General features: G+C 41.4%; 1 protein-coding gene across 1 annotated transcript in view; it reads right to left on the bottom strand.

The window, feature by feature from the left end:
* MLLT10 (MLLT10 histone lysine methyltransferase DOT1L cofactor) overlaps positions 1-19830 on the bottom strand; it is a 282550-nt gene extending 262720 nt beyond the window's left edge. Inside the window, exons 1-3 of the mRNA XM_067030386.1 lie at positions 19528-19830; positions 19210-19369; positions 16620-16699 (exon numbers count right to left, since the gene is read on the bottom strand). Coding sequence (XP_066886487.1) covers positions 16620-16699; positions 19210-19369 — 240 coding nt within the window. The 5' untranslated portion in view covers positions 19528-19830. The remainder of the gene's footprint in view (positions 1-16619; positions 16700-19209; positions 19370-19527) is intronic.
* Between the last annotated feature and the right edge of the window lie 5334 nt (positions 19831-25164).

Below are 25164 nucleotides of genomic sequence, written 5' to 3'. Positions count from 1 at the left end.
GAAGATCTCACATGCTGCGGAGCAGCTAGGCCCATGAGCCATGGCTGCTGAGCCTGCGTGTCCGGAGCCTGTGCTCCGCAATGGGAGAGGCCACAACAGTGAGAGGCCCGCATACCACAAAAAAAAAAAAAAAAAAAAAAAAAATCAGTACAGCATTACTCCATTCACATGAAGTTCAAAACAGCCACAACTAAATAAAATACTGTTTAGAAGTAAAGGAAGAACAATTAACACAAAATTCAGTAGTTTCTCCTTCAGGTGAAGAGAAGAATGTGCTCAAAGGGAGGCACACAAGAGTCAAAGGTATGGGCAAAATGCTCTCCTTATTAAGCTTGGTTGCTAAATATATATGGATACTCACTTTATTATTTTAAGTGTCCATATACTAGGTACACCCTCTTTTCTTTGCATCACAGATCTTACAATTAAAAATAAGTGATGAGGGGCTTCCCTGGTGGCACAGTGATTAAGAATCTGCCTGCAATGCACGGGACACGGGTTTGAGCCCTGGTCCAGGAAGATCCCACATGCCATGGAGCAACTAAGCCCAGACGCCACAACTACTGAGCCTGCGCTCTATAGCCCGCAAGCCACAACTACTGAAGCCCATGCGCCTAGATCCCATGCTCTGCAACGAGAAGCCACCGCAATGAGAAGCCTGCACACTGCAACAAAGAGTAGCCCCCGCCCACCGCAACTAGAGAAAGCCCGCGCACAGCAACGAAGACCCAACACAGCCAAAAATAATCTTTTAAAAATACTAATAGGTGATGAAAATTCTACACATAAACACACACAAGTGAGAAAAGTAAATTAAAATGCACAGGGCTGGTCCAAAGAAATTAGGAGTCTTTATTTGAATATGAGTAAAATATCAATACTCTTATGGCTTATAATGCACAGCTATTTGTACAAAGGACAAAAAAAAATACATTTTGGCATACATTATCCATATATCAAAGACACACAAAGGATGGAGTGTGTTTGGCAGAGAAAACTAGCACTTCCCCCCAAAAGTCAGTCGCCAAAAGCACTCAAACATCCATAAATATTAATCATATGTTGCCAAAGAAGTGAAGATTTAAAAAGCTTCTGGAAAGTCCTTTTTTTTTTTTGCGGTACGCGGGCCTCTCACTGTTGTGGGCTCTCCCGTTGCGGAGCGCAGGCTCCGGACATGCAGACTCAGCAGCCATGGCTCACGGGCCCAGCCTTTCCACGGCACATGGGATCTTCCCGGACCGGGGCACGAACCTGTGTCCCCTGCATCGGCAGGAGGACTCTCAACCACTGCGCCACCAGGGAAGCCCTGGAAAGTCCTTTTTTTTAAAAAAAAAAATTATTTATTTTTGCCTGCGTTGGGTCTTCGTTGCTCCTCGCAGGCTTTCTCTAGTTGCAGCGAGCAGGAGCTACCCTTTACTGCGGTGCACAGGCTTCTCATTGCGGTGGCTTCTCATCTTGCTGAGCACGGGCTCCAGACGTGCGCGCTTCAGTCATGGCACGTGGGCTCAAGTAGTCATGGCACACGGGCTTAGCTGCTCAGTGGCACGTGGGAATCTTCCCTGACAAGGGCTCGAACCCGTGTCCCCTGCGTTGGCAGGCGGATTCTTAACCACCGCACCACCAGGGAAGCCCTGGAAAGTCTTAAGTGAAATGAAACTTTCATGTACAGAGATACAGCTCATCTAAACTACTCCATCCTAATTTGGTTTTTTTTTTTGGCCACACAGCACAGCATGTGGAACTTCCCCAACCAGGAATCAAACCCTGTGCCCCTTGCAGTGGAAGCATGGAGTCTTAACCACTGGACCACCAGGAAGTCCACTCCACCCTGATTTAAAGACAAGAGGAATCAGGTAGGAACTACGGGGATTAAAACATACACATACAATAGCAGAAACTAATGAACCTCAGAAAAGATCCAAACAGGAGGGAATAGTGTCCGTATTATTGATAACATACTTCCTAATCCTACCACATTGATGCTATTTCACTTTCTGCTATTATAAAATAACATCAAGGACTTCCTTGGTGGCACAGTGGTTAAGAATCCGTCTGCCAATGCAGGCAACAGGGGTTCGAGCCCTGGTCCGGGAAGATTCCACATGCCACGGAACAACTAAGCCTGTTCGCCACAACTATTGAGCCTGCGCTCTAAAGCCCACGTGCCTAAAGCCCGTGCTCTGCACCAAGAAAAGCCACCACAACAAGAAGACTGTGCACCACAACGAAGAGTAGGCCCTGCTCGCCGCAACTAGAGAAAGCCTGCATGTAGCAATGAAGACCCAATGCAGCCATAAATAAATAAATAAATTTATAAAATAAAATCAAGATGAAGATATTCACAAATACTTATGTATTAACACTTCTGGTTACCTGCTTGAACTATAACCTGAAGCACAGCACTTAAGAACATCATCTCGAGACTTCCCTGGTGGTCCAGTGGTTAAGAATCCGCCTTCCAATGCAAGGAATGCAGGTTCAGTCCCTGGTTGGGGAAATAAGATCCCACGTGCCGCAGGGCAACTAAGCCCGCACAACACAACTACTGAGTCTGTGCACTCTGGAGCCCACGTGTCACAACTAGAGAGAAGCCCACATGCCACAACAGAGAAGCCCACGCACCACATCGAAAGATCCCACATGCCACAATGAAGATCCAGCACGCCGCAACTAAGACCCGATGCAGCTAAATAAGTAAATAACATCATCTCTGGAGAGCCCAGGGTTCAAAACCTGGCTTACCCACTTTTATGTGACGCTGAACAAATCATTAAACCTCTCTTTGCCTCAAGTTGCCTCCTCATTAAAAAAATTTTGATTAAAATAGTACCTCTAAATTCATTGTCATTGAGAGGGTGAAATGATGTATGCCTCTGTATTAAGCACCTGACGCTACGTGGCACATTATTAGAGCTCCATGACATTTTGCCCATGAGGAAACTGAGGCTTACGAGATAAAACTGCACAGGCATCTGACTCCAAAGCCCATGATCTTAACACTACTACCATACTACCTGGATAACTCTGCATGAGATTATGGATTATGGATTTTTTTCTTTCCACTTATCTTTCTTCCTTTCCCTAATTGTCAAAAATGAGCAGGTTGGGCTTCCCTGGTGGCGCAGTGGTTGAGAGTCCGCCTGCCGATGCAGGGGACACGGGTTCGTGCCCCGGTCCGGGAAGATCCCACATGCCGTGGAGCAGCTGGGCCCGTGAGCCATGGCCGCTGAGCCTGCACGTCCGGAGCCTGTGCTCCGCAACAGGAGAGGCCACAACAGTGAGAGGCCCGTGAACCACAAAAAAAAAAAAAAAAAAAAAAAAAAAAAAGGCCTGCACTCTACTAAAATCAGAGCAAAATTTTTTTAAGACAGAAGATAACAAATACTCTGGGCTTTGGGAGTCAGAGAACAGAAAAGCACTTGTAGCATCTGAGAATAAAATGCTGAAGTAATCTTTTGGGGTTATCTGTCTATTCATGGCTATGTGGAGGATACAGCGCAGAAAGTGAAAATAGGAGGGGTGGGAACAAGACAGATGGACAAAGAAAAATTTACATCACGTTAGGGCAGCTATAATTTCTACTTGTCTCTAGAGCAATACCACCATAAATTTCTGACCCTACTATGTAACTACAGAACTAAATTTTTTATTGTTGGGGCCGAGGGTTTACCCAGCCATACCCTGTGCAGAAATTACATGTGTGAGAGTGGAAATACTGCAGACCTGACAAAAGAATTTTCACTGTACCAACAGTTAAGTAACATTATAGGAGATTGGGAAATAACAATCATATTTGCTTTATAGGAGATAATCTTGAAATGTTGGGGAGGGGGACAGTACTGAAAAAAGAGAGGTAAAAAGACAAGGGAGAAAAGTTCACTCTAAAAATGTGTACTATGCTACCTTTTTGTAGAAAAGGAAGAAAAACGAGTCTATATATGTAGAAATATATACATACATGAATAAACTAGAAAAATGAATTAAAAACTAGTAACAACAGAGAAAGATGGAAAGCTAAACTGGGCAAATAAGAGGCAGGCTTAGGAGGAAGAATTTTCACTGTGTATCTTTTTATATTTTTTGAGCCATGTCAATATACTGTCTAACCAAAAGTTACATAATTTAACCTGTTGAAATAATCTAGACAAAAAAAAAATCTAGATTATGTCAGTGACTACAGAAGTAGAAAAATTAAATTTAAGATGCCTAGGATATCTAAATAGAGATATCCAGAAGCCAACTGCAAATATGGATCTAAAGGCTAGAAAATTTTTCACGTGATAGTGATGCCTCAAGGCATCCATAAGCATGCCTAAGTTTACCTAGGGTGAGGTAATCAAATAAACAGGCCAGAAAAGTAATCATCTAGCATAAATTTTAAATAAGTAATGCCAAATAGGAATCCAAAAGGCAATGTTTAAAGAGGTACAAGTAGAAAACAGTTTATCAGAAGTCATGAGTAAAGAGAGTTGCAAGAAAGATGAGTGATCACAGTTTTAACTGCTGAAAGTAGATCAAGTATAATGAAAAGTGAAAAAAAATTTTGAATTTGGCCGTGTGACGTTAATAGCAAATCAAGAGTGGTAGACTTAAGAGTCAAATATAACAATGTGAAGAACGAATGAACAACAATTTGTGCTATTTTATTTACTTATTTATACCTAAAATCTTTTTCAGAAAAGGATTTGAGGCAGACTACAAATAAAGGACCTGTATTATAACAATAAAAACAGAAAAATGAACAGTGAAAGCCAGTATGAGGGACATCCCCTGATTTAGGGAAACTGCTCTTACCCCTGACTCCAACTATGTAGTTCTAGTGAGGGTTGTCATTCATAGTACCCTCCCCACTCCAGCCACAGGGATGGTGGGTACATGATCCAAGACAGGCCAATCAGAGTCCTTCCCAGGATTCTTCAAGACAGCCCCTTCTTCTGGTAGAAGGGGCTAGGAAGATGAGAGCCAAGAGCTGCCAGCAGTCATGGTTCCAGCCTCATGAAGTAGAGAGTCTGTAGTATGAGAGAATGAAATCAACACGCAGAGAAACAGAGATAAGAGATGAAGTCCTAAACCCCACAGGACAAGGAGGAGAAAACAAATATACTAATAATCAGATTAACATAGCTGATGTAACTAAAGACCAGATTTGGTTCTGGGCTGCCTGACAGCCAGAACAAAAAGAAAAACAGAATATGTATCATAGAGCTATCAAAAAGGAGGAAATATACCAGATTCTAAAGGGAGACAATTTTCCTTATGCTAAATTATTAAAAGAATTTCTTGTACATGGATTTTCATATAAGGGTCACTGAAAGACAAAACAGACAGTGTCCATAATGAGAGTGTTACAGCAAATACTGATTTCATATGTTACTGCTTAAAATGACAATTAAGGGACTTCTCTAGCAGCCCAGTGGTTAAGACTCCTTGCTTCTGCTGCAGGGGGCGCGGGTTCAATGCCTGGTCGGGGAACTAAGATCCTGCCTGCCACACAGTGTGACAAAAAAAAAAAAAAAAAAAAAAGTTACACCTTAATCATTAAGCACAACTGAAAGGCTAGACCACAGCAGGCAGTTGAAGAAGCAGAGATATCAACTAATGGTTTTATTCTTCCAGGAAGCCTGCGAGTAAAAGGTAAAAAATGTAAAGGGAAGGTAAAATCCATGGGAAGATTCAAAAACGACTGTGAGCCGCGTGGGAAAAAATCAAGTAAAACGGACAGACTAAATGATAAAACAAGACCCTGGAAGAAGTGGGAAAAGACTACATCATGAGAAAAGGCAGTTAATTCCACTTGAAAACTACCTTCTCTCCTTCTGAAAACTCCACTGAATGACATAAAAAGGGCAAAATTACAAATCACAAAAGGGAAACAAACATAAAGGAAGACAACAGTTCTAAAACTTTGGAAGCTAGGAAGGAAAAGAGTAGCAAATGACTTGGCAGATGAGAAAAGGCTGCTGCAGTAAGGCAAGTCCAAAAGCAACGCATCTTGGGCCACACGGTGCCCCAGCTGAGGGACCTCTGGCGCCACATCATAGCGGTGGTGCATGCCCCCGAGAGGGATGGGTTCAAATAGGGCTCAAAACAGGACGAGGGATAAGATAAAACCTGAAAGATAATCAACGCCCCCCCCCCCCAATCCCTTCTCTACACAGTACCATGTAACTCTCTCTCCCACAGCCGAGAAAACTGAACAAAGGGTAAAGAAAAGGAAATCTGGACGTGGAGACATCTGAGCAAAGGCGTACTGAAAAATCTAGTTCTAGATGGTGAAATCCCAGCAACCAATGGCTCAAAGAATACTGGTGACCAGGTTTGTGAATCCCAAACAGATGACTGGCGGATTTTTCTCTGAATAAACTAACCAGTTGGTGGCATCCCAATAAAAAAACCCAGCTAGACACCTATAATGAAGCCAATCTGCCAACAATTTCTGCCACACACACAGAACTTCCAGTCACCTCATTAGGAGCTTGTCTTAAATTCAAATGGACGGCTACCAGTCACTAGATTTGTAAGCAAAGTCCCTAACAAGACAGGCCAAAACAAATGGTACAAAGGAACTCTGAGGAAAAGAGTCCCAGGAGCAGAAGAAAACTTCAGAACACTGACACAAAACAAAAACAACCATCTGGTTAACATCCTCACAGAATTAAGAGAAAATATTGCACTTAAGAAACAGAAGTAGAGGATAAAAAATAAACATTCAGAAAGCATAAAAGAGCCTCTGGAAATTAAAAGTATAATAGAACTTACAAACTTAAGTGAAAGAATTGAAAATAAAGTAAGAAACTGCCTCAGAAAGTAAAACAGAAAGAAATAGATTAACTTAAATGCAAGATCAGCTCAAAAGGTCCAACATCCAAATAAAGAAAAATACAGAAAAAGCAAACAATGATAATAGAACTGAGGAACTGTCAAAAATAATTCCAAAAAATTCTACCTTAACTAAACTCATGTTTCCTAACATGATTTACCAAATTGAAAGAGCCACTGTGTGCCCGCCCAGTACAATGAGTGACGGACAGCACACTAACTACCATGAGAAATAGCAGGTAAGCTGGCTACAGAAAGCACACTAAGTCAAGAGAGAACAATCACATATAAAGGATTAGAAATCAGAACTTATTAGTCTTCTTAAAAGAAACACTGACAGCTAAAAAGTAATGGAGAAATATCTTCAAAATTTTGAAGGAAACTTATTTCCAACCGAGAAAGAATTCCATACTCAGGCAAACTATCCATCAAGTAAGATGGTAAAATTTTTTTCCTTTTTGGAATTTTATAATGTATAGAAAATTGAATTTATAGACTACCTGATTCATTAAACAAGTGGAAAATTACATGAAGAAGTGACTAGAAAGTAAGCAAAGATTTAGCCTTAAAGAACACAAGGAAAATGAAAATACAAGACAATTATTAATCCCAGGGGGAAAAAAAAAAAAAAAGAAAACAATCTTAGTATGCTTTTGACTCAGAAATGAACAAAATAATTAAATAGTCATAATAATGTAAAATTTTCTGTTTAACACTACTGACTTAATCAAAATTTGTGATATACTGAAAGACAACATCTAAAACTGATATGTCAAGAATAGCTGCTTGGGCTTCCCTGGTGGCACAGTGATTAAGAATCCACCTGCCAACGCAGGGGACACGGGTTCAAGCCCTGGTCCAGGAAGATCCCACTTGCCACGGAGCAACTAAGCCCATGCACCACAACTACTGAGGCTGCGTGCTGCAACTACTGAAGCCCGTGTGCCTAGAGCCTGTGCTCCACAACAAGACACCACAATGAGAAGCCTGCACATCACAACAAAGAGTAGCCCCTGCTCGCCACAACTAGAGAAAGCCCGCATACAGCAATGAAGACCCAGTGCAGCCAAAAATAAACAAATAAAAATAAATAAATAAATTTATTTAAAAAAAAAAAAAAAAAAAGGAATAGCTGCTTCTACATTCCTTGTCAAGACTCAAGCAGCAGGCCTCCCTGGTGGCACAGTGGTTGAGAGTCCACCTGCCAATGCAGGGGACACGGGTTCGTGCCCCAGTCCGGGAAGATCCCACATGCCGCGGAATGGCTGGGCCCGTGAGCCATGGCCGCTGAGCCTGCGCGTCCAGAGCCTGTGCTCCGCAACGGGAGAGGCCACAACAGTGAGAGGCCCGTGTACCGCAAAAAAAAAAAAAAAAAAAAGATTAGCTCACAGTCAAAACTTACAAAGTATGTGAAGACATCTACCACCACAGTTAGAAAACAAAACAAATGAAAGAATTCCAGAATCTCTGAGAAATTTTAAAGTAAGTATGTTTTTCGGACTTCCCTGGTGCAGCAGTGGTTAAGAATCTACCTGCCAATGCAAGGGACACGGGTTTGAGCCCTGGTCCGGGAAGATCCCACATGCAGCAGAGCAACTAAGCCCAGACGCCACAACTACTGAGCCCACGTGCCGCAACTACTGAAGCCCGTACGCCTAGAGCCTGTGCTCTGCAACAAGAGAAGCCACTGCAATGAGCAGCACGTGCACCACAGCAAAGAGTAGCCCCCACTCGCCTCAACTAGAGAGGGCCCATGCGCAACAACGAAGACCCAACGCAGCTAGCTAGCTATTTATTTATTCATTTATTTATTAAGTATGTTTTTGCCACAACTAAGATCCCACATGCCACAACTAAGACTTGGCGCAGCCAAAATAAATAAATAATAAATATTTCTTTCTTAATAAAGTTTTTTTTTTTTTTTTAAAGTGAAAGAAGGTTTATTCAGGCAGAAACCCACTCCACAGACAGAGCATGGGCCATCTTGGAAGTCAAGAGGCCAAAATAATTTATGTTTTAAATATTCAAATAAGTAAATAAATATACTCCTTAAAACTATAATAGGGACTTCCCTGGTGGCGCAGTGGTTAAAAATACACCTGCCAATGCAGGGGACATGCATTCGATCTCTGGTCTGGGAAGATCCCACATGCCGTGGAGCAACTAAGCCTATGCACCGTAACTACTGAGACTGCACTCTAGAGGCCGTGAGCCACAACTACTGAAGCCTGCGCTCCTAGAACCCATGCTCCGCAACGAGAAGCCACCACAACGAGAAGCCCATGCATCGCAACAAAGAGTAGCCCCCACTCGCCACAACTACAGAAAGCCTGTGTGCAACAACGAAGACCCAAAGCAACCAAAAATAAATAACTAAACAAAATTGATTCTTTAATAAAAAAATAAGGTGGAATTAAAATGTAAACAACAATAAAACTGATTTTGCAAGGTAAAGAGAGTGAACACAAGGTGTCCTAAGGTCCTTGGTTTTGTTCAAAAGGAGTACAAAGATTAATCTTAGGGCTTCCCTGGTAGCACAGTGGTTAAGAATCCGCCTGCCAATGCAGGGGACATGGGTTCGAGCCCTGACCCGGGAAGATCTCACATGCCTCAGAGCAACTAAGCCCGTGTGCCACAACTCCTGAGACTGCGCTCTAGAGCCTGCAAGCCACAACTACTGACCCCGCATGCCACAACTACTGAAGACCGCGCGCCTAGAGCCTGTACTCTGCACGCAACAAGAGAAGTCACTGCAATGAGAAGCCCACACAACGCAATGAAGAGTAGCCCCCACTCACCGCAACTAGAGAAAGCCCGGAGCACAGAAACAAAGACCCAATACAGCCAAAATAAATAAATTAATTTTTTTTAAAAAAGATTAATCTTAGACTCACAGAAAAAATATAAAGCTTGCACATTAAAATATTAAGGGCAATCACTAGAAGAAAAGAAATGGAACATTAACCTCCAAATCAGACCAGATTTTTAAAAAAAGAATAAAGAACAATCATTCCAAATGAAGAAAAAAAAAAAGGAAAAAAAATAAGCATGGTAAACAGATAACACAAATATTTAAGAAGTAAGCCCAAATGTATCAGTCATTACTATAAATGTAAACAAATAACCTGTAATGCACGTTAATACAGATTCTTAGACTATATTTTTTTAAAAAACCAAGCTTCATTATATTTACAAGGATGTTCACTGCAGCACTATTTGTGATTATGAAAAACTGGAAACCTAAATGACAATCAATGAAGGAATTAAGTAAATTACAGTACATTCTGTAACAGAATACTAAAAAGCAGATAAAAAGAACGAACCAGATCAATATATATCATTGTAGTGATGTCACAAGTAGCTATGTCACAAATCACAGAACACATATAGAATTTACCATTCCTGTAAAATACACTAGTTGGTGGTGTATATGGATATATGCATGTAGTAACAAGTATTAAAACATAGATGGTGGTATATATATACAACAGACTATTAGTCTTAAAAACAAGAAAATTCTGCCATCTGTGACAACATAGATGGACCCTAAAGGCGTTATGTTAATGAAAAAAGTCAGAAAGAGAAAACAAATACTATATGATCTCACTTATATATGGAACCTAAAAAAACCAAACTCAGAAACAGAGAACAGATTGGTGGATGCCAGAGGCAGTGGGTAGTCGGCTGGGGGAAATGGGTGAACGTGGTCAAAAGGCACAAACTTCCAGTTATAAGATAAGCAAGCTCTGGGGATGTAATGTACAGCATGGTGACTGTAGTTAACAATACTGTATTGTGTATTTGAAAGCTGCTAAGAATAAATCTTAAAAGTTCTCATCAAAAGAAAAAACAATTTGCAACTAGGTGAGGTGATGGATGTTAACTAAACCCTCTGCAGTAATCATTTTGCAATATATACATATATCAAATCATTATGTTGTACACCTTAAACATTCTGGTGTTACATATCAATTATAGCTCAATAAAACTGGCAAGAAAAAAATATAGAGAGACTGGCCCCACAGACATTAAAAGGGTAATGGCTGACCCAGACTAGGGAGAATACAAATAGTACCTCAACTTAATTTTTTAATTTATTGTTCTTTTTAAGCAGAAAGGAAGATTTGAAGCAAATATGAAGAATGCAAATTAATATAATTTTAATTTGTAGAATTAAATCTAAATATGTACTTAGTGTGATTAAGTGTATTTCATATGGTTTTACAGATTTATAGTAATTTATTTGCACTATGTATGCTCAGTAAGAAAAAATTTTTAAATAGTGCATCCCTAGATCAATCCCTAAAGCCCTGGTTTTGAGTCCATCCAGTGGTTCCTCCCTAACAATGTAAAAAGCCAGGAAGAACTGCAATAAGAAGAGGCAAAGCAATAGAAGAAAGTTACAGCTCACCTCCTGGAGGAAAGGAATCATCTTTCATTTAAAGCAAGAAGAGCAAGACCTAAACAATGCAAATTCTTAATGGGCTTTTGGCCATTTTATTTTTTACATAATCCACTGTCAACACATTTTCCAAGTAGAATAATTAAATATCTAAAATATCCTCTCTCTGTATCTCATTGAAATTGTATAAGTAGGTAAAATTTTAATAAATCTCTTCAGCCTGTAGTAGTTATGAACAGATACACAGTAAACACAAAAACAGTCATCAGAACTTCCCTGGTGGCACAGTGGTTAAGAATCCACCTGCCAATGCAGGGGACATGGGTTTGATCCCTGATCCAGGAAGATCCCACATGCCGTGGAGCAAGTAAGCCCGTGTGCCACAACTACTGAAGCCTGCGCACCTAGAGCCCATGCTCTGTAACAAGAGAAGCCACTGCAATGAGACGCCCACGTGACACAACAAAGAGTAGCCCCCGCTTGCCACAACTAGAGAAAGCCCGTGCGCAGCAATGAAGACCCAACACAGCCAAAAATAAAATAAATAAATTTACTTTTGTTTGTTTGTTTGTTTTTTGGTTTTTTTGTGTGTGGTACGCGGGCCTCTCACTGTTGTGGCCTCTCCCGTTGCAGAGCACAGGCACCGGACGCGCAGGCTCAGCGGCCATGGCTCACGGGCCCAGCCGCTCCGCGGCATGTGGGATCTTCCTGGACCGGGGCACGAACCCGTGTCCCCTGCATCGGGAGGCGGATTCTCAACCACTGCGCCACCAGGGAAGCCCCAATAAATTTACTTTTTAAAAATGTTAATTAAAAAAAAAAAAAAAGAACACATACACATTAAATACAAAAACAGTCATCAGAACTTACCTGGTGGCACAGTGGTTAAAAATCCACCTGCCAATGCAGGGGGCATGGGTTTGATCCCTGACCCAGGAAGATCCCACATGCCACGGAACAAATAAGTCCACGCGCCACAACTACTGAGTCTGCGCTCTAGAGCCAGAGAGCCACAACTATGGAGCCTGCGCACCACAACTACTGAAGCCTGCACGCCTAGAACCCATGCTCTGCAACAAGAGAAGCCACCGCAACGAGAAGCCACCACAATAAGAAGCCTGCGCACCGCAACAAAGAGTAGCCCCTCGTGTCACAACTAGAGAAAACCCACGCACAGCAACAAAGACCCAACACAGCCAAAAATAAATTAATTAATTAATTAAAGGAAAAAAAAGTCATCAATGAGTGTTTTAACCTCTAACCACGGGACATCCCTGGTGGTGCAGTGGTTAAGAATCCGCCTACGGGCTTCCCTGGTGGCGCAGTGGTTGAGAATCCGCCTGCCAATGCAGGGGACACAGGTTCGTGCCCCGGTCCGGGAAGATCCCACATGCCGCGGAGCGGCTGGGCCCGTGAGCCGTGGCCGCTGAGCCTGCGCATCTGGAGCCTGTGCTCTGCGACGGGAGAGGCCACAACAGTGAGAGGCCCGCATACCGCAAAATAAATAAATAAATAAATAAATAAATATAAGAAACCGCCTGCCAATGGAGGGGACAAGAGTTCAAGCCCTGGTCCAGAAAGATCCCACATGCCATAGAGCAACTAAGCCCGTGCGTCACAACTACTGAGCCTGTGCTCTAGAGCCCGCGAACCACAACTACTGTAGCCCGCATGCCTAGAGCCCGTGCTCCGCAACAAGAGATGCCACCGCAATGAGAAGCCCGCACACCACAAGAGTAGCCCCTGCTCACCGCAACTAGGGGAAAACCCACGCGCAGCAACGAAGACCCAATGCAGACAAAAATAAATTAATTTTAAAAACAAATTAAAAATTAAATGGGTATAGAATGTTACTATTTTTTTTTTTTTTTTTGCGGTATGCGGGCCTCTCACTGTTGTGGCCTCTCCCATTGCGGAGCACAGGCTCCGGACGCGCAGGCCTAGCGGCCATGGCTCACGGGCTTAGTTGCTCCGCGGCATGTGGGATCTTCCCGGACCAGGGCACGAACCCGTGTCTCCTGCATCGGCAGGCGGATTCTCAACCACTGCGCCACCAGGGTAAGCCCTAGAATGTTACTATTTAAAGAAAAAAAAAACCTGTCTGTTGCTACTGGACCCTGTAGGTTCTCCTTTCCTGACAGTTCATTATCCATCCTTGGAAACTCGTTCTTACTCTCCCAAATGTGAACATTCACCATAGTTCTCCCAAATGTGAACATTCACCATAGTTCTGTCTTCACTCTTCTTTTCCCTAACAAAAAATGTCACTTGTTTCCCAATCTTCCTTCTACGCAGCTCCAACTCTAACTTGTCTTCATTACTTTAACCCTAAATTTCCAATGAAAAATCCTAGCAGCATCAAAACCAACATGCCCAAAACAGAACTTTCCTTACTCTTCAAATTTGCTCTCCTTCCTTTGTTACTGTTAATGGTATCACCATTTCCAGAGTGCTCAACCTTGACAGCTCAGAATCATCTCTGATTATTCCCTTTCCGTCAGCCCACACCCATTTCTGTCATTTCCTCCTTCAAAATGCTCCCACTCTTTCTTTCTACTCCCTCCCTTTCTACTCTCACATTTTTATAGTAACAGCACCCTAAGACTTTCAGTTTCTAACCTCCCCTTTCAAAGCCATTCTATATACAACCAAACTTCTTGTCTAAAAATACTGCTTTATTGTTCTGGATTTTTACTCCTCAGTATCTGTCAAGGTAACACCAGTTCATAATTCCTCCTCTTCTGAAAAGTGAGCTATCTCAAAACCACAGAGATCTCCCTGTGTCTGAGCAACTCAACCCTATTGTCTAGCCATGGCTAGCTAACTGGTCCAGAACTAGACAAGCAAATCTCATGTTCCTTTTGGGGGGTTTTTCCCCCCAAAAGGAACATGAGATTCGCACTGTAATTTAGCCTCTTGAGACAGAAGACAGAAAATATTAAGAGCTGAAGTATGGCCATCTTTCACCACAGGAGGCAATATACAACACCTTGGTTGAGAGCTTCATGACAGCCCAGACTCCAACTAGATAAGTATTTCTCTTAAAACTATGATATCTGGGGCTTCCCTGATGGCGCAGTGGTTAAGAATCTGCCTGCCAATGCAGGGGACACGGGTTTGAGCCCTGGTCCGGGAAGATTCCACATGCCGTGGAGCAACTAAGCCCGTGCTTCACAACTACTGAGCCTGCGCTCTAGAGTCCACAAGCCACAACTACTGAGCCCACGTGTCTCAACTACCAAAGCCCGTGCACCTAGAGCCCATGCTCTGCAACAAGAGAAGCCACCGCAATGAGAAGCTCATGCACCGCAACGAAGAGTAGCACCTGCTTGCCACAACCAGAGAAAGCCCGCACGCAGCAACAAAGACCCAACGCAACCAAAAACTAAATAAATAAATAACTACCATATCTTCATCTATGAAATGAAAGTAACAGAATATCTACCTCATATATTTGATAAGTAAAGAAAATAATTGGTATAGAACATTCATCACAGTATCTGACAAATGGTAAACAATCAAAAAAGTTAACTATTGATTTTTGGAGTCAGTAGCAGAGAAAATCTGCAGAAAGGAAAAGAATGAAGCAGACATGCAGATAAAAGCAGAAGTAATATTAAAACTAATTCCATTCCTGTTCTAATTCATGGGTACATTTTCAGGTTAGGTTTCTTGGCTACTATAGCCTTATAACAAAATGCCCTTTCTTTGCTTATTTAAGCTTGGAATGAGTTTTGGTTTTTTTTTACAAACAACCCTACCTTGTATAATTGTACACTACACGAATTTAGAAGGCGCTGTGCCTCTTCTTTAATTAACAACCCCCACCATCCTACCAAATAAAGCTAAAATAATGGGTCCTCCACTATACCTTTATATACCTTTTAAGATAAATACCTTATTCACCTGAATATCCTGACCATGACCTCAGAGAGGAAAAAGAAATAGAAACAGGAAACAAGTGGCATTTGAGGCAAATAGCGCTGCCATTTTACCACTCCCCATTCACCTCTTTATCCTCCCTCTCTCTTTTTTTTTTTTTTTTTTTGCGGTACGAGGGCCTCTCACTGTTGTGGCCTCTCCCATTGCGGAGCACAGGCTCCGGACACGCAGGCTCAGCGGCCATGGCTCACGGGCCCAGCCGCTCCGCAGCATGTGGGATCCTCCCAGACGGGGGCATGAACCCGCGTCCCCTGCATCGGCAGGCAGACTCTCAACCCCTGCGCCACCAGGGAAGCCCTATCCTCCCTCTCTTGATACCCACTTTCCTATTTTCTAATCTTTCTCTGGCCATGAATCTACTGTGACATCCCCAGGAAGAGCCTCACCTTACTGTCAGTGTTTACTAACAAATTAAAGCATAACTTCCTTTGCTTGGTGACCCATCAACCCCAAACCATAACATGCTACAAAGAGGAAAAAAGACAGAGTAAACCTATACATACTTTAAGTCCTAAAATTTTCATGATTAATTTCATCCTCCACTTGCCAGTTCCCATTTCTGTAATGCTAGAATAGCTGAAACTCTGGTACAGTGCATTCCCACACACAAAGAAAACTCATCAACAGAATATTGCTCTGAGTTTCACAATCCTATATAAGCTACTCAGCCATTATTTCTGATCAAAAATTGTCCAGACAAAAATAAAAGCTTCTGTTCATACTATCCATGTAGGTAGAGAAGTTGAAATATTTGTTTTCTACTTTCTGTCACATACTCTAGTCAACAACAAAAGGAAGAAACTATCACACTGCAAACGGTAATACTTGCATGTGGTTAATGAAGATTAAATCTTTTTCTCCCTCATATTTCTAGAAGTTCAACTGGAAAAATGATTTTGGCCACAAAGAATAAACATTCTTCCCTCATTCTTATAGAAGGTTTACAGAAGTGTTCAGAAAGAAGGTTAGCCAGCCAAGTCAAAAAAAAAGGAGATTTTTATGTTGCTTTGCCAAAGGGACTGAATATCTGAAAATACTGAGCAAAGTTAAACTGTACATGTATAGATACAGTAAAAAGAAATGTGAATCATTAAACACTTTTTTTTAACTCAGTAAACAGAACCTAGCAAAATTATCTCAATATAACTTACTTATGTCCTACTGCCATTATATTCCAACTATGATTAGCCAATTTAACCCTCAAACCAGTAGGCAGGGCTAAGAAAGCCCAAATACAACTTTATATTTTACCTGTTCTAAGTATCCATCAGTATATACTTATGTGATTCAATTTGTTTTTCAGATCTTATAAAACCAGTTTAAAACTGTGGTCAATACTTGGCCTAAATTCAATATTTGAACAAAAGACTGAAAACCCTTCAAACTGAAACATGAGTGTGTAGCATCCTAAGCTACTCACTGAAGTATTTTAATGTTTTTGATAAACAGTCCTTACCACTCTGGCTGCTCTCTCCTGAGATTCACATTTCCTGCAAAACCATGGTCCAGTGGGTACTTGAACAATGCCATAGCAAGCTGTTGGGAAATAAATGTTTTAAAGTAAGTTAAGATTTGAATAATTATGGAAAATCAAATACCCTTTCAAAGCCCTATTAAAGTAATTACCTCTGAAACTACTCACATAAACCACCTGCTTTGTAAAGAACAAAAACATGCTATATTTATGTTTATAATTTATCACCTAGTTAAAATTTTATGACATTTTAACTAAATATTAGAAAAATAATCTTTCTATTTCAATTAAAAAGTATAACCATCACAAATTTTATTCTTTTATAACAAAAAAAATTAGATAACATTTAACACTTTTCTTTACATAGAACAACTCAAATTCATTCATTCATTCCTATATCCTAAAGTTTAAATAGCAAGCATTTTACATACATGAAAGTGAAAATTATTTCCGAATCACCTTTCAAAACAAACAAGACATTGCAGGAAAGAAAATGAAATGTAATGTTAAAAGTAAAATGCTTCTATTTAAATAAAAGGTCCAGAATAGACATTTGTCTATCTGTCTATAGAGACAGAAGGTACGTTAGTGGTCGTCTAGGACTGGGGGAGTTAGGAAGAAATGGGGAATAACTGTTAACAGGTCCAAGGTTTCTTATTAGGGTGATGAAAATGTTCTAAAATTGACTGTAGTAACAAATCCAAAACTGTGAATATACTAAAAACCAGTGAATTGTACACTTTAAGTGGGTTAATTGTATAGTATGTGAGTTACATCTCAATAAACCCGTCAGAAAAAAAAAGTAAACTACACGTTTATTTCTAATATATAATGTTAATGTTCCAACAAGTGATCTGTATATCACACATCCAAATCACAGTCTAGTTGCATACAAAACTGTTTTTATATTAACATTTACCTAACTCAAAATTTAACATTTTCCAGAAACCTAAAAACACTAATATCCAACTGACATTCTCTTGAATGAGCTTGCTCAGAGGTAACTTGAAAATACATCAAATATTGTAAAGCATTTAAAGAATATAAAATCAGCACAAATTTTTAAAACTCCAAAAGCTAATCTTCTAATCCCTATCAGCCAAGAAATACAGCATCACAACCCAAAAACTTATAATTTAATTCAGAAATACTTCTAGAAAGGAAATTTTAACACTTAAATGAACACTTTCTAAATTGGAAAATGAGACTACTTAGCATCATTTATCATCAAATTCATAAGAAATACCTCTACAAGTGCCAATGAACACTAAAACGGAAATACACTACACCAGTTCCTGAGACCTTACAATCAGTACCTAGTTTGAATACACATGGTTTTCACTCCTTAGAAGAGTAAGGTGTGCATCTCTGCCCTTCTTTAAAAGAACTGGGTATACATGCATGCTCAGGTTCGGTTATTCACTATCTCCTAAGTCCCTCTTCCCAGTTCTGAGATTCCGTTCTATAAAGAATACAGTTTAGTCCCTTACGCTCAGGCTTTCTCTCGTTTAGTAGCGCCCGATACACTACTGAACCTCTGCCTCACTCAACGCCAGATTCAGAAACGGGAAGGGGGAGCGGGTTGGTGCACAAGGGGAGTACAAGAGCCACCGAAAAAGTGACCCGTTTTTCGGCCCCCAAATTTTCAGCCTCAATTCCTTACCACATGAACTGGAAAAAGAACCTTCAAACGGCCAAAAAACTATCTTAACTAGTGTCCTCGGCTTTTCTGTATATCCCCAAAACTCACCTAATGGAAACACCCAGAAATAAACTAAGATGCTCCCCAGGTCACTGGCGGCGCCACCACCTCCTCTTCTGTCCAGTCACTGAAGCTGAGGAAGGGGCCCGATGCGGCCACCCAACAGCCTTATCCACCACCCCGAGCAGCTCAGCCCAGCCGCGCCCGCGGCGGCGCGACTGCGGCGACGGCCTTCCGCCTCCTCTCCGCGGGAAGCTCCAGTCCGCAGGAGCGGCAGCAAGGTCTCGGCCAGAAAGCTGGGGTTGCGGCAGCCGGCGCCCTGCCCCCCCCCAAATCTAAAGCGGCAGGGCAGACCCCCGAGCTCCCGATCCGCCCCGGCGCCGCGCGCCGCGCTCTCGAGCCCGACTCCATGGTACAGGAAGTCTCCAGACACTGCGGCAAACGGCGCGGCGGGAGGGGGAGGGGCCTCCCCACTCCCCACCCCGAACCCACAGCTGCCGGGCCACGGCGGAGGGACGCGCGCCCGGGCCCCGACACCCCCTCGCCGCCGACCCCAGTCTCCGAGAATCCGCAGACCCGCGGCTCCGGGCGCAGGCGGCGGCCGAATGACACTTGAGAGAGTGAGCGCAGCATCACATGACAGTCCAGGCCACACACACTTTCTCCCACATGCGCAACCCACACCCCTTCCGCCCCGCCGCCGACCCTCCGAGTCAATCCCCGGCCGCGGAACGGGGCGGGGGCGGGGGCGGGGGCGGGGGCGGGGCGGGGGGAGGGGCGGGAGGGGAACTGGCAGTTGCTGCCAAGGTGGGGGAAGCGGTGACGGTTGGGAGAGGCCGGGTTCGGCCCGGCGGGCGGTTGGGTGTTTACCTTGATGCACCGCGACGCTGCAGCCGTGCCCGTCGCAATAAACCAGCGGGTTCTCGGCCCAGCCTCTCTCGTCTGAGCAAACGCAACAGCCTCCAATCATCTCCTTCATACTATGGGAGACCTCGTCCTCCAGTGACACGGGCCGGTCGCTAGAGACCATCTAAGAGGGAGTTGGGGGGGACCATTAAAAAACACATGCAAGCCAATGAGTGCTTCCCCCCGCCCATTCCCCGCGCCCCCGGCTCCCTTCCCGGCGCCCCGGCCCCCGCCCGCCGCTCGGCCGCTCGCTCACTCGGGCTTTGCCGCTCAGTCACTCACGTTCCGCACAGGAGTCAGGAGCCATGTCCTTGCTGACTCCCCCCACCTCCCCTCCACCGCCTCCTCCGCCTCCTCCTCCTCGTCTTCTTCCCTCCCCACCTCCACCCGGCGGCTAACGCTGGAGCCCGGAGAGGGCACACATAATCAAGTAGGCCTCCGCACAGGCGCACTGGGGGGGCTCCCGCTGGGCCGGGGCAGCGAGGGAGGGGAAGGGGGTTGCGCTTCCTCCTCCGAGCGTCACTCGGCGTGCGCGCCCGCCCGGCGGCCGGCGTGAGGGAAGAGGCCCGGGAGAGGCGAGGCCTGCGTGCGCGCCGCCGCGTCCGGCCGGCAGCCCGGGCCTGCCGCCCGGCCCCTTCCCCTCCCCCGCGCCGCTCGCAGCCGCCGAGGTGTGCCGGGGGGTAGGGAGCGAGGGGAGCCCGCGGCGCGCCGAGGCCGGAACGAGCCAACTGGAGGGCGCGGGGGCGCGCACGCGGGGGCGGGGACGTTGGGGCCGCCTTCTGCAGCGCCGGGCGCGCGGGCTGCGTGTGCACGTCGCGAAGAGGCCTCGGCGGGAGGGAGGGTGGGAAGGGAGGATTCTGAGGGCCGGGAGGGAGCACGCGTTTTGTCTGAGTAGCTGGAGGGGACTCCCTGCGGGCATCTGAGAACCTACCTGCAGGCCTTTTCCTCAAGAACTGGCCCGTGGGTAACAAAGGTTGGGCAAGTCGGCCAACTTCCATGAAGGATGCAGTGAAGCATGGCTTCCTGCAGTTGGCCGCGCGAACTTCCCTGTACTGCCGAAGCCTTTCCACCCATTAAGTTCACATCCTGGACTCTACCCAAAGTTCACTCAGTGGAAGTGCCACCAAGTCGGCTGCCCGTTTACACACCACACTGGGCCCAGTGACAACTGAAAGTGCATCACAGACAGGGTCAAAAGCCTAGGCTGGGTTGTAGTCGAAGAGGGAACACCACCTATGCTACTCGCAACTTGCTGTGTGGAGTACAAATGGTTGTTAATCAGGAATTAGCAATATAATGTGAGGATCAGGAAATCGCAGTTTGAGGGAACCCAAGTTCTACTCAGTCACCAAATGATATCTAACACCATGTGACAGTGGAGTCCTTTCAGTTGAGGATTTCTCTGATCTGGCTCTGTACTCCAAATTTACTATTGAAAATTTGTCAATTTTTTATTAAGGTCACTTAAGTGGCAGAAAGATGGGAGCTCACTCACAAATAGAAAATGGATCAGGCCTATCTGAATAATTAGCTGGATATTGAGCAGTTTTGAGCTGTGAAATCTTCCACTGTTGCCCTACCCCCTATGTATCCTTTTTAGTCCAATATTGATTTTAGGCCAAAAAAGTGTCTCATTATAAGAGTTTAGCATGAAATAGGAATATAAATAGATTGTTTAAATGACAAGCATAGTTACAAGGCGAATTCATGACTTTGATAAATACCTTACAGGTACAAAATGACTTTATCAGGAATTAGCAATATAATGTGGGGATCTAGGAAATGCAGTTATATAAAATGCTGAAAGATGAAGGAACCCAAGTTCTCCTAGTCAGTCACCAAAAGATAATGGTTTAAGTTCTAAAAGCGTTCCAAGTGTTCTCAGAGAGAAAAAAAAAAAAAAAAAATTGGTGGCATGGCTGCTTTTTCTATTGCAAATTAATTGCTAGAAATCTATTTAAGAATTATAATAGATATAATACAACGCAAGCATATATCAGCAAATATATTCAAACATTCTAAAAGCGAAGTGAGATGGCTACAGTAATGCAAATCTAGAAGTGTAAGATAGGGGAAAAATGTACACTAAAGAGACCAAAATATGAGAATTCGCTTTTAGTTATATTAGTGCATTTTTAAAAGGTGACTACAAGATTACATACTTATAAAATGCAACTTCTTTTGGAGGGTATGGTAATAATTAATAAATTTCCAAACATATAATGATGATGTTCTTAAAATATCATTGATATTTTTAAAACTACAACCAGGTTCAAACAAATCTATATTGTTTTGTGTATCTCTACTGTATATCTTATCTTTACTCCTTTACAAGGGATACCAGTTCAACATTCAATTCCTGATCAGGTTCAGACTCTTAATGAAGAGTAATTTTTAGTTAAAATTAATGTGAAATTTCCCTTGCTAAACACTGCAGTCGAACCTTAATGAAATAAATTATTTTTAAATACATTCATTTTATTTTTAATGCATTGGAGCTTAGTTCTTGTGATGGAATTAATTTATATGTAAAGAAAGATGGGTACTTTATTCTGTAACACTTAATAGAAAAAATGTAGTAAACGCTTGCTGTTTCCAAAACAAAACAAAAAAGTTCATCATTTGTAATACATTTTTGAAATTTAGAAAAATAGAGAAAATACACTATTTCTTAATAGGCCTATATATAAATACCAGCATCTGAAGAAGAAATTTTATTAAAGATGTACATATAAATGTTGACAAAATATAAGTCAAATTATTCAAAACTGATATTTAACATATTAAATGTTACAAAAACTAAGAAAAAACATAATGAGCTAAATAGGTCATTCTAATTTTAACTCATGTACCAGATATAGAACTTATGTTATATATCAGAAGTATAATATTTAATATATTTCTAAAAAATATTAGGTGATAAGAATGACAGACATTACAAAATAGTTCAGAGATACAGTTAATTATTCATTCAGTAAATATTTATGGAACATTTACTGTGAGCCAGGGAACATTTACTAGATACAGGAAATATAGCAGTGAACAAGTTATATTTGTCCTTTGTGTGATATATATGTGTATGATTGACTGAATATGCTAATTCTCATAACTCAGAATGGATAAAACTTATAAATTGCCAGAATTGTTAAAGTTCGAGCAAGTTTTTAACAACACATGGTAATGTTAAAAAAAAAAGTTCATGGGATTTATAGAATAACTTCATAGAAAAGTATAATTTCAATCTTAAAATAATGTTATCCTTTAAATCTGATTCCACATTCTCAAAATATTCTTTGAAAAAGTACACCTAGTACCTGTAGGATAAAACAAAAGCCTGTGGTCCCAGTATACTTCTTCACATAACAACAGCAGCTAACTCAGTACTGGCTCATCTGTTTCTCTGAACTAATCATCTGAGGCAAACCACAAAAAACTCAAGTAAAGTATTTTATGATGTAACCTCTAACCCTACTATAATGGGAAACTATATTTTCTTCCTGTATGGGTAATATATCTTCTTATAATTTTCTTTATTCCTCATCCTGGGCACCAAATTTTTGGATTTGCTTTTCCATAATCATTTACATTAGTAGATACTTATGAACGAACTATTTAAAACCAAATTTGGTTCCTAGGTTAGTATTGCTTATATTTATCTCCTTTTTAAATTGAAGTTTTATTTGCCTTCTGTTATTTGCCTCATGTTTTGTTTAGTCTATCATACCCATTGTTGAAGTATATTTCTTTAATGAGGTATAGAAATTGAGGTATATTTCTATAATGTTAAGACTAGAGGCACTTTCCTTAACTCAGATTCTTAACTTCCATAAAGTGTTTAAAATTCTGTATTGGCTCTGATACCTAGGTTTTTAAACAAAAAGCAATTATCAGAATTCATTCATCTACTAAACCTCATCAGAAACTATAATTTTCTTTTTAAATAAATTAGTTGGAAAAAGCAATAAGGCAATTCCTTATGATCTGCACAAACTTTAAGATATGCCCTCTTTTAAAGGAATCTGAATAAAATTTTGTTTTGCTCATTTGGTATCCAAGTTTTCTTACCTTTTACATGAAAAGTTTATGAGCCATATATTTATACTAGTATGATTAAAATATTGAGGTATTTCGGATACTAGTTTTCTTATTTATCTCACAATAAGTGAGTATTGTGTCTTTATAGGTACAAACCCGCGCATGGCACCTATATCATGGAGCACTATCAGAAATTTCATTAAAAGGTATTCATTTCAATTATATTTTCAGTTGATATTCCGTTAATGGCTTTTGGAAAATTCCATTTAATGAAGCATATTAATCTTACTAGGTAATTTTTTTAAAACTCACCATACCGCCTAGCAAGTGTCCTGCACGTAGTAGGCCCACAATAAATATTCATTTAATGTACAGTATTGGTGTTTAAAAGCTAATTGCTGTCTGAGCTTTATTCTTCAGAGTAAAGCAAGGCTTTATTTTGTATGTACAACTGAACTAAAATTTCTAAGTAATGATTAGGAAATTTTCAGATAAATTGGCTTTAAAGATTTTCAATAGTTGAAATTAATATAGGTGAAGAGTTTTTAATTACCAGGTAATTTAGAATTGTCTGTATTTAAATAGCCCTCAAATGTTAACCACCTCTCCATGTAAAAGTCATTTTCTTACAAAACAGACTCTTAGAATCAATCATAATTAATATTATTGTTACATACACTTAATTGTTAAAAAGTTTAGTTAGGTAATTCTGAAATTTAAATTGTATGTAATTTAGATTTTAAAATCTTTTTAAGAATCAAGGCCTAATATTTACTTTAAAGGGTTTAGCTTGGTTAATCCTGTGTTTGGCTTCAGAGCCACTCCTTTTGCTATAAAATTGATATGCATTGGTTATATTTACATTTTTGGGTAAAACACCGTGTAATTACCAACAGAAAAATAATATCTAAAACATGCCTTTAGATCCTCTAGGCGTTACACAAACCTCAATAACATTTCAGAGCCGGGCTATTGTTTTCCGTGATGCAATAATACTTAAAGGTGTTACACTTTAGACTTTTCAGAGTACCATCAATATAATGTAAGGGCAGGAGTGTAAGGTCCATGTTCCCATTTTTTTACTGACACTGAAGATTTGCATTTCTGTTATAATTAAAGTGTGATTAAAGTGACATATTTAAGTGTCTGTTTATAGGATACAATAAGGTTATCCAAGTGAAAAGATTCTGGACATGGAAAAGAGGAAAATCAGTTTTTGAAATGGAAGAGAACCTTGCAAGAAATGAAACATATCTTGGACTGAAAAAGAAGAGTCAGAAATTAAACTGAATTGCTAAATACTATTTGGACCAAAGAAGATTACTTTTTAAGATTTAAATGTTTTCCTCTCTGAAAGGGGCCACTGCTTACCAAATCCAGAAACAAGCCCTAGAATATGTTAATTAACTGCATTGTGTCCCAGAAAGAATGAGGTTGACAAATTCATTTTTTTATTCCTTCAATCAATAAACTGTTTGCCTAGTACATCTTAGAATTTTAAAATCTATAACGTGTATATTTACCTCTTGGAATTGTACAGTAACAGTGCCAAATACCACCATGGCCCCATAGGGTGCATCTTATGAAGCTTAACATTCCTGGCGAATTAAACACACAAGCCTCCGATCACTTTTTGTCAGTCTTTACTGTGGCGCGTAAGAGCCAAACTGTAGGTAATTTTTTTATGGTGGCAATTTACCCCAATTTAAAAAGCAATGATCTTTGATGCAAGCAGAAGTGTTAAATATAATGACAGAAAACTAAAGAAAGGTATTACAAAGACTGACCTGGAACGCTTCTTGTCCCTCTCCATCCCCACCCCCATTCATGCCCTTTTTTCCGCCCATTTGTTGTTTTTCTCACAAGTATATCATGACTTGCAAC

The sequence above is a fragment of the Kogia breviceps genome, chromosome 3 (genome assembly GCF_026419965.1).
Source record: "Kogia breviceps isolate mKogBre1 chromosome 3, mKogBre1 haplotype 1, whole genome shotgun sequence".
In the NCBI taxonomy this organism is placed as follows: domain Eukaryota; kingdom Metazoa; phylum Chordata; class Mammalia; order Artiodactyla; family Physeteridae; genus Kogia; species Kogia breviceps.
This window is presented reverse-complemented; position numbering and strand designations above follow the sequence as displayed.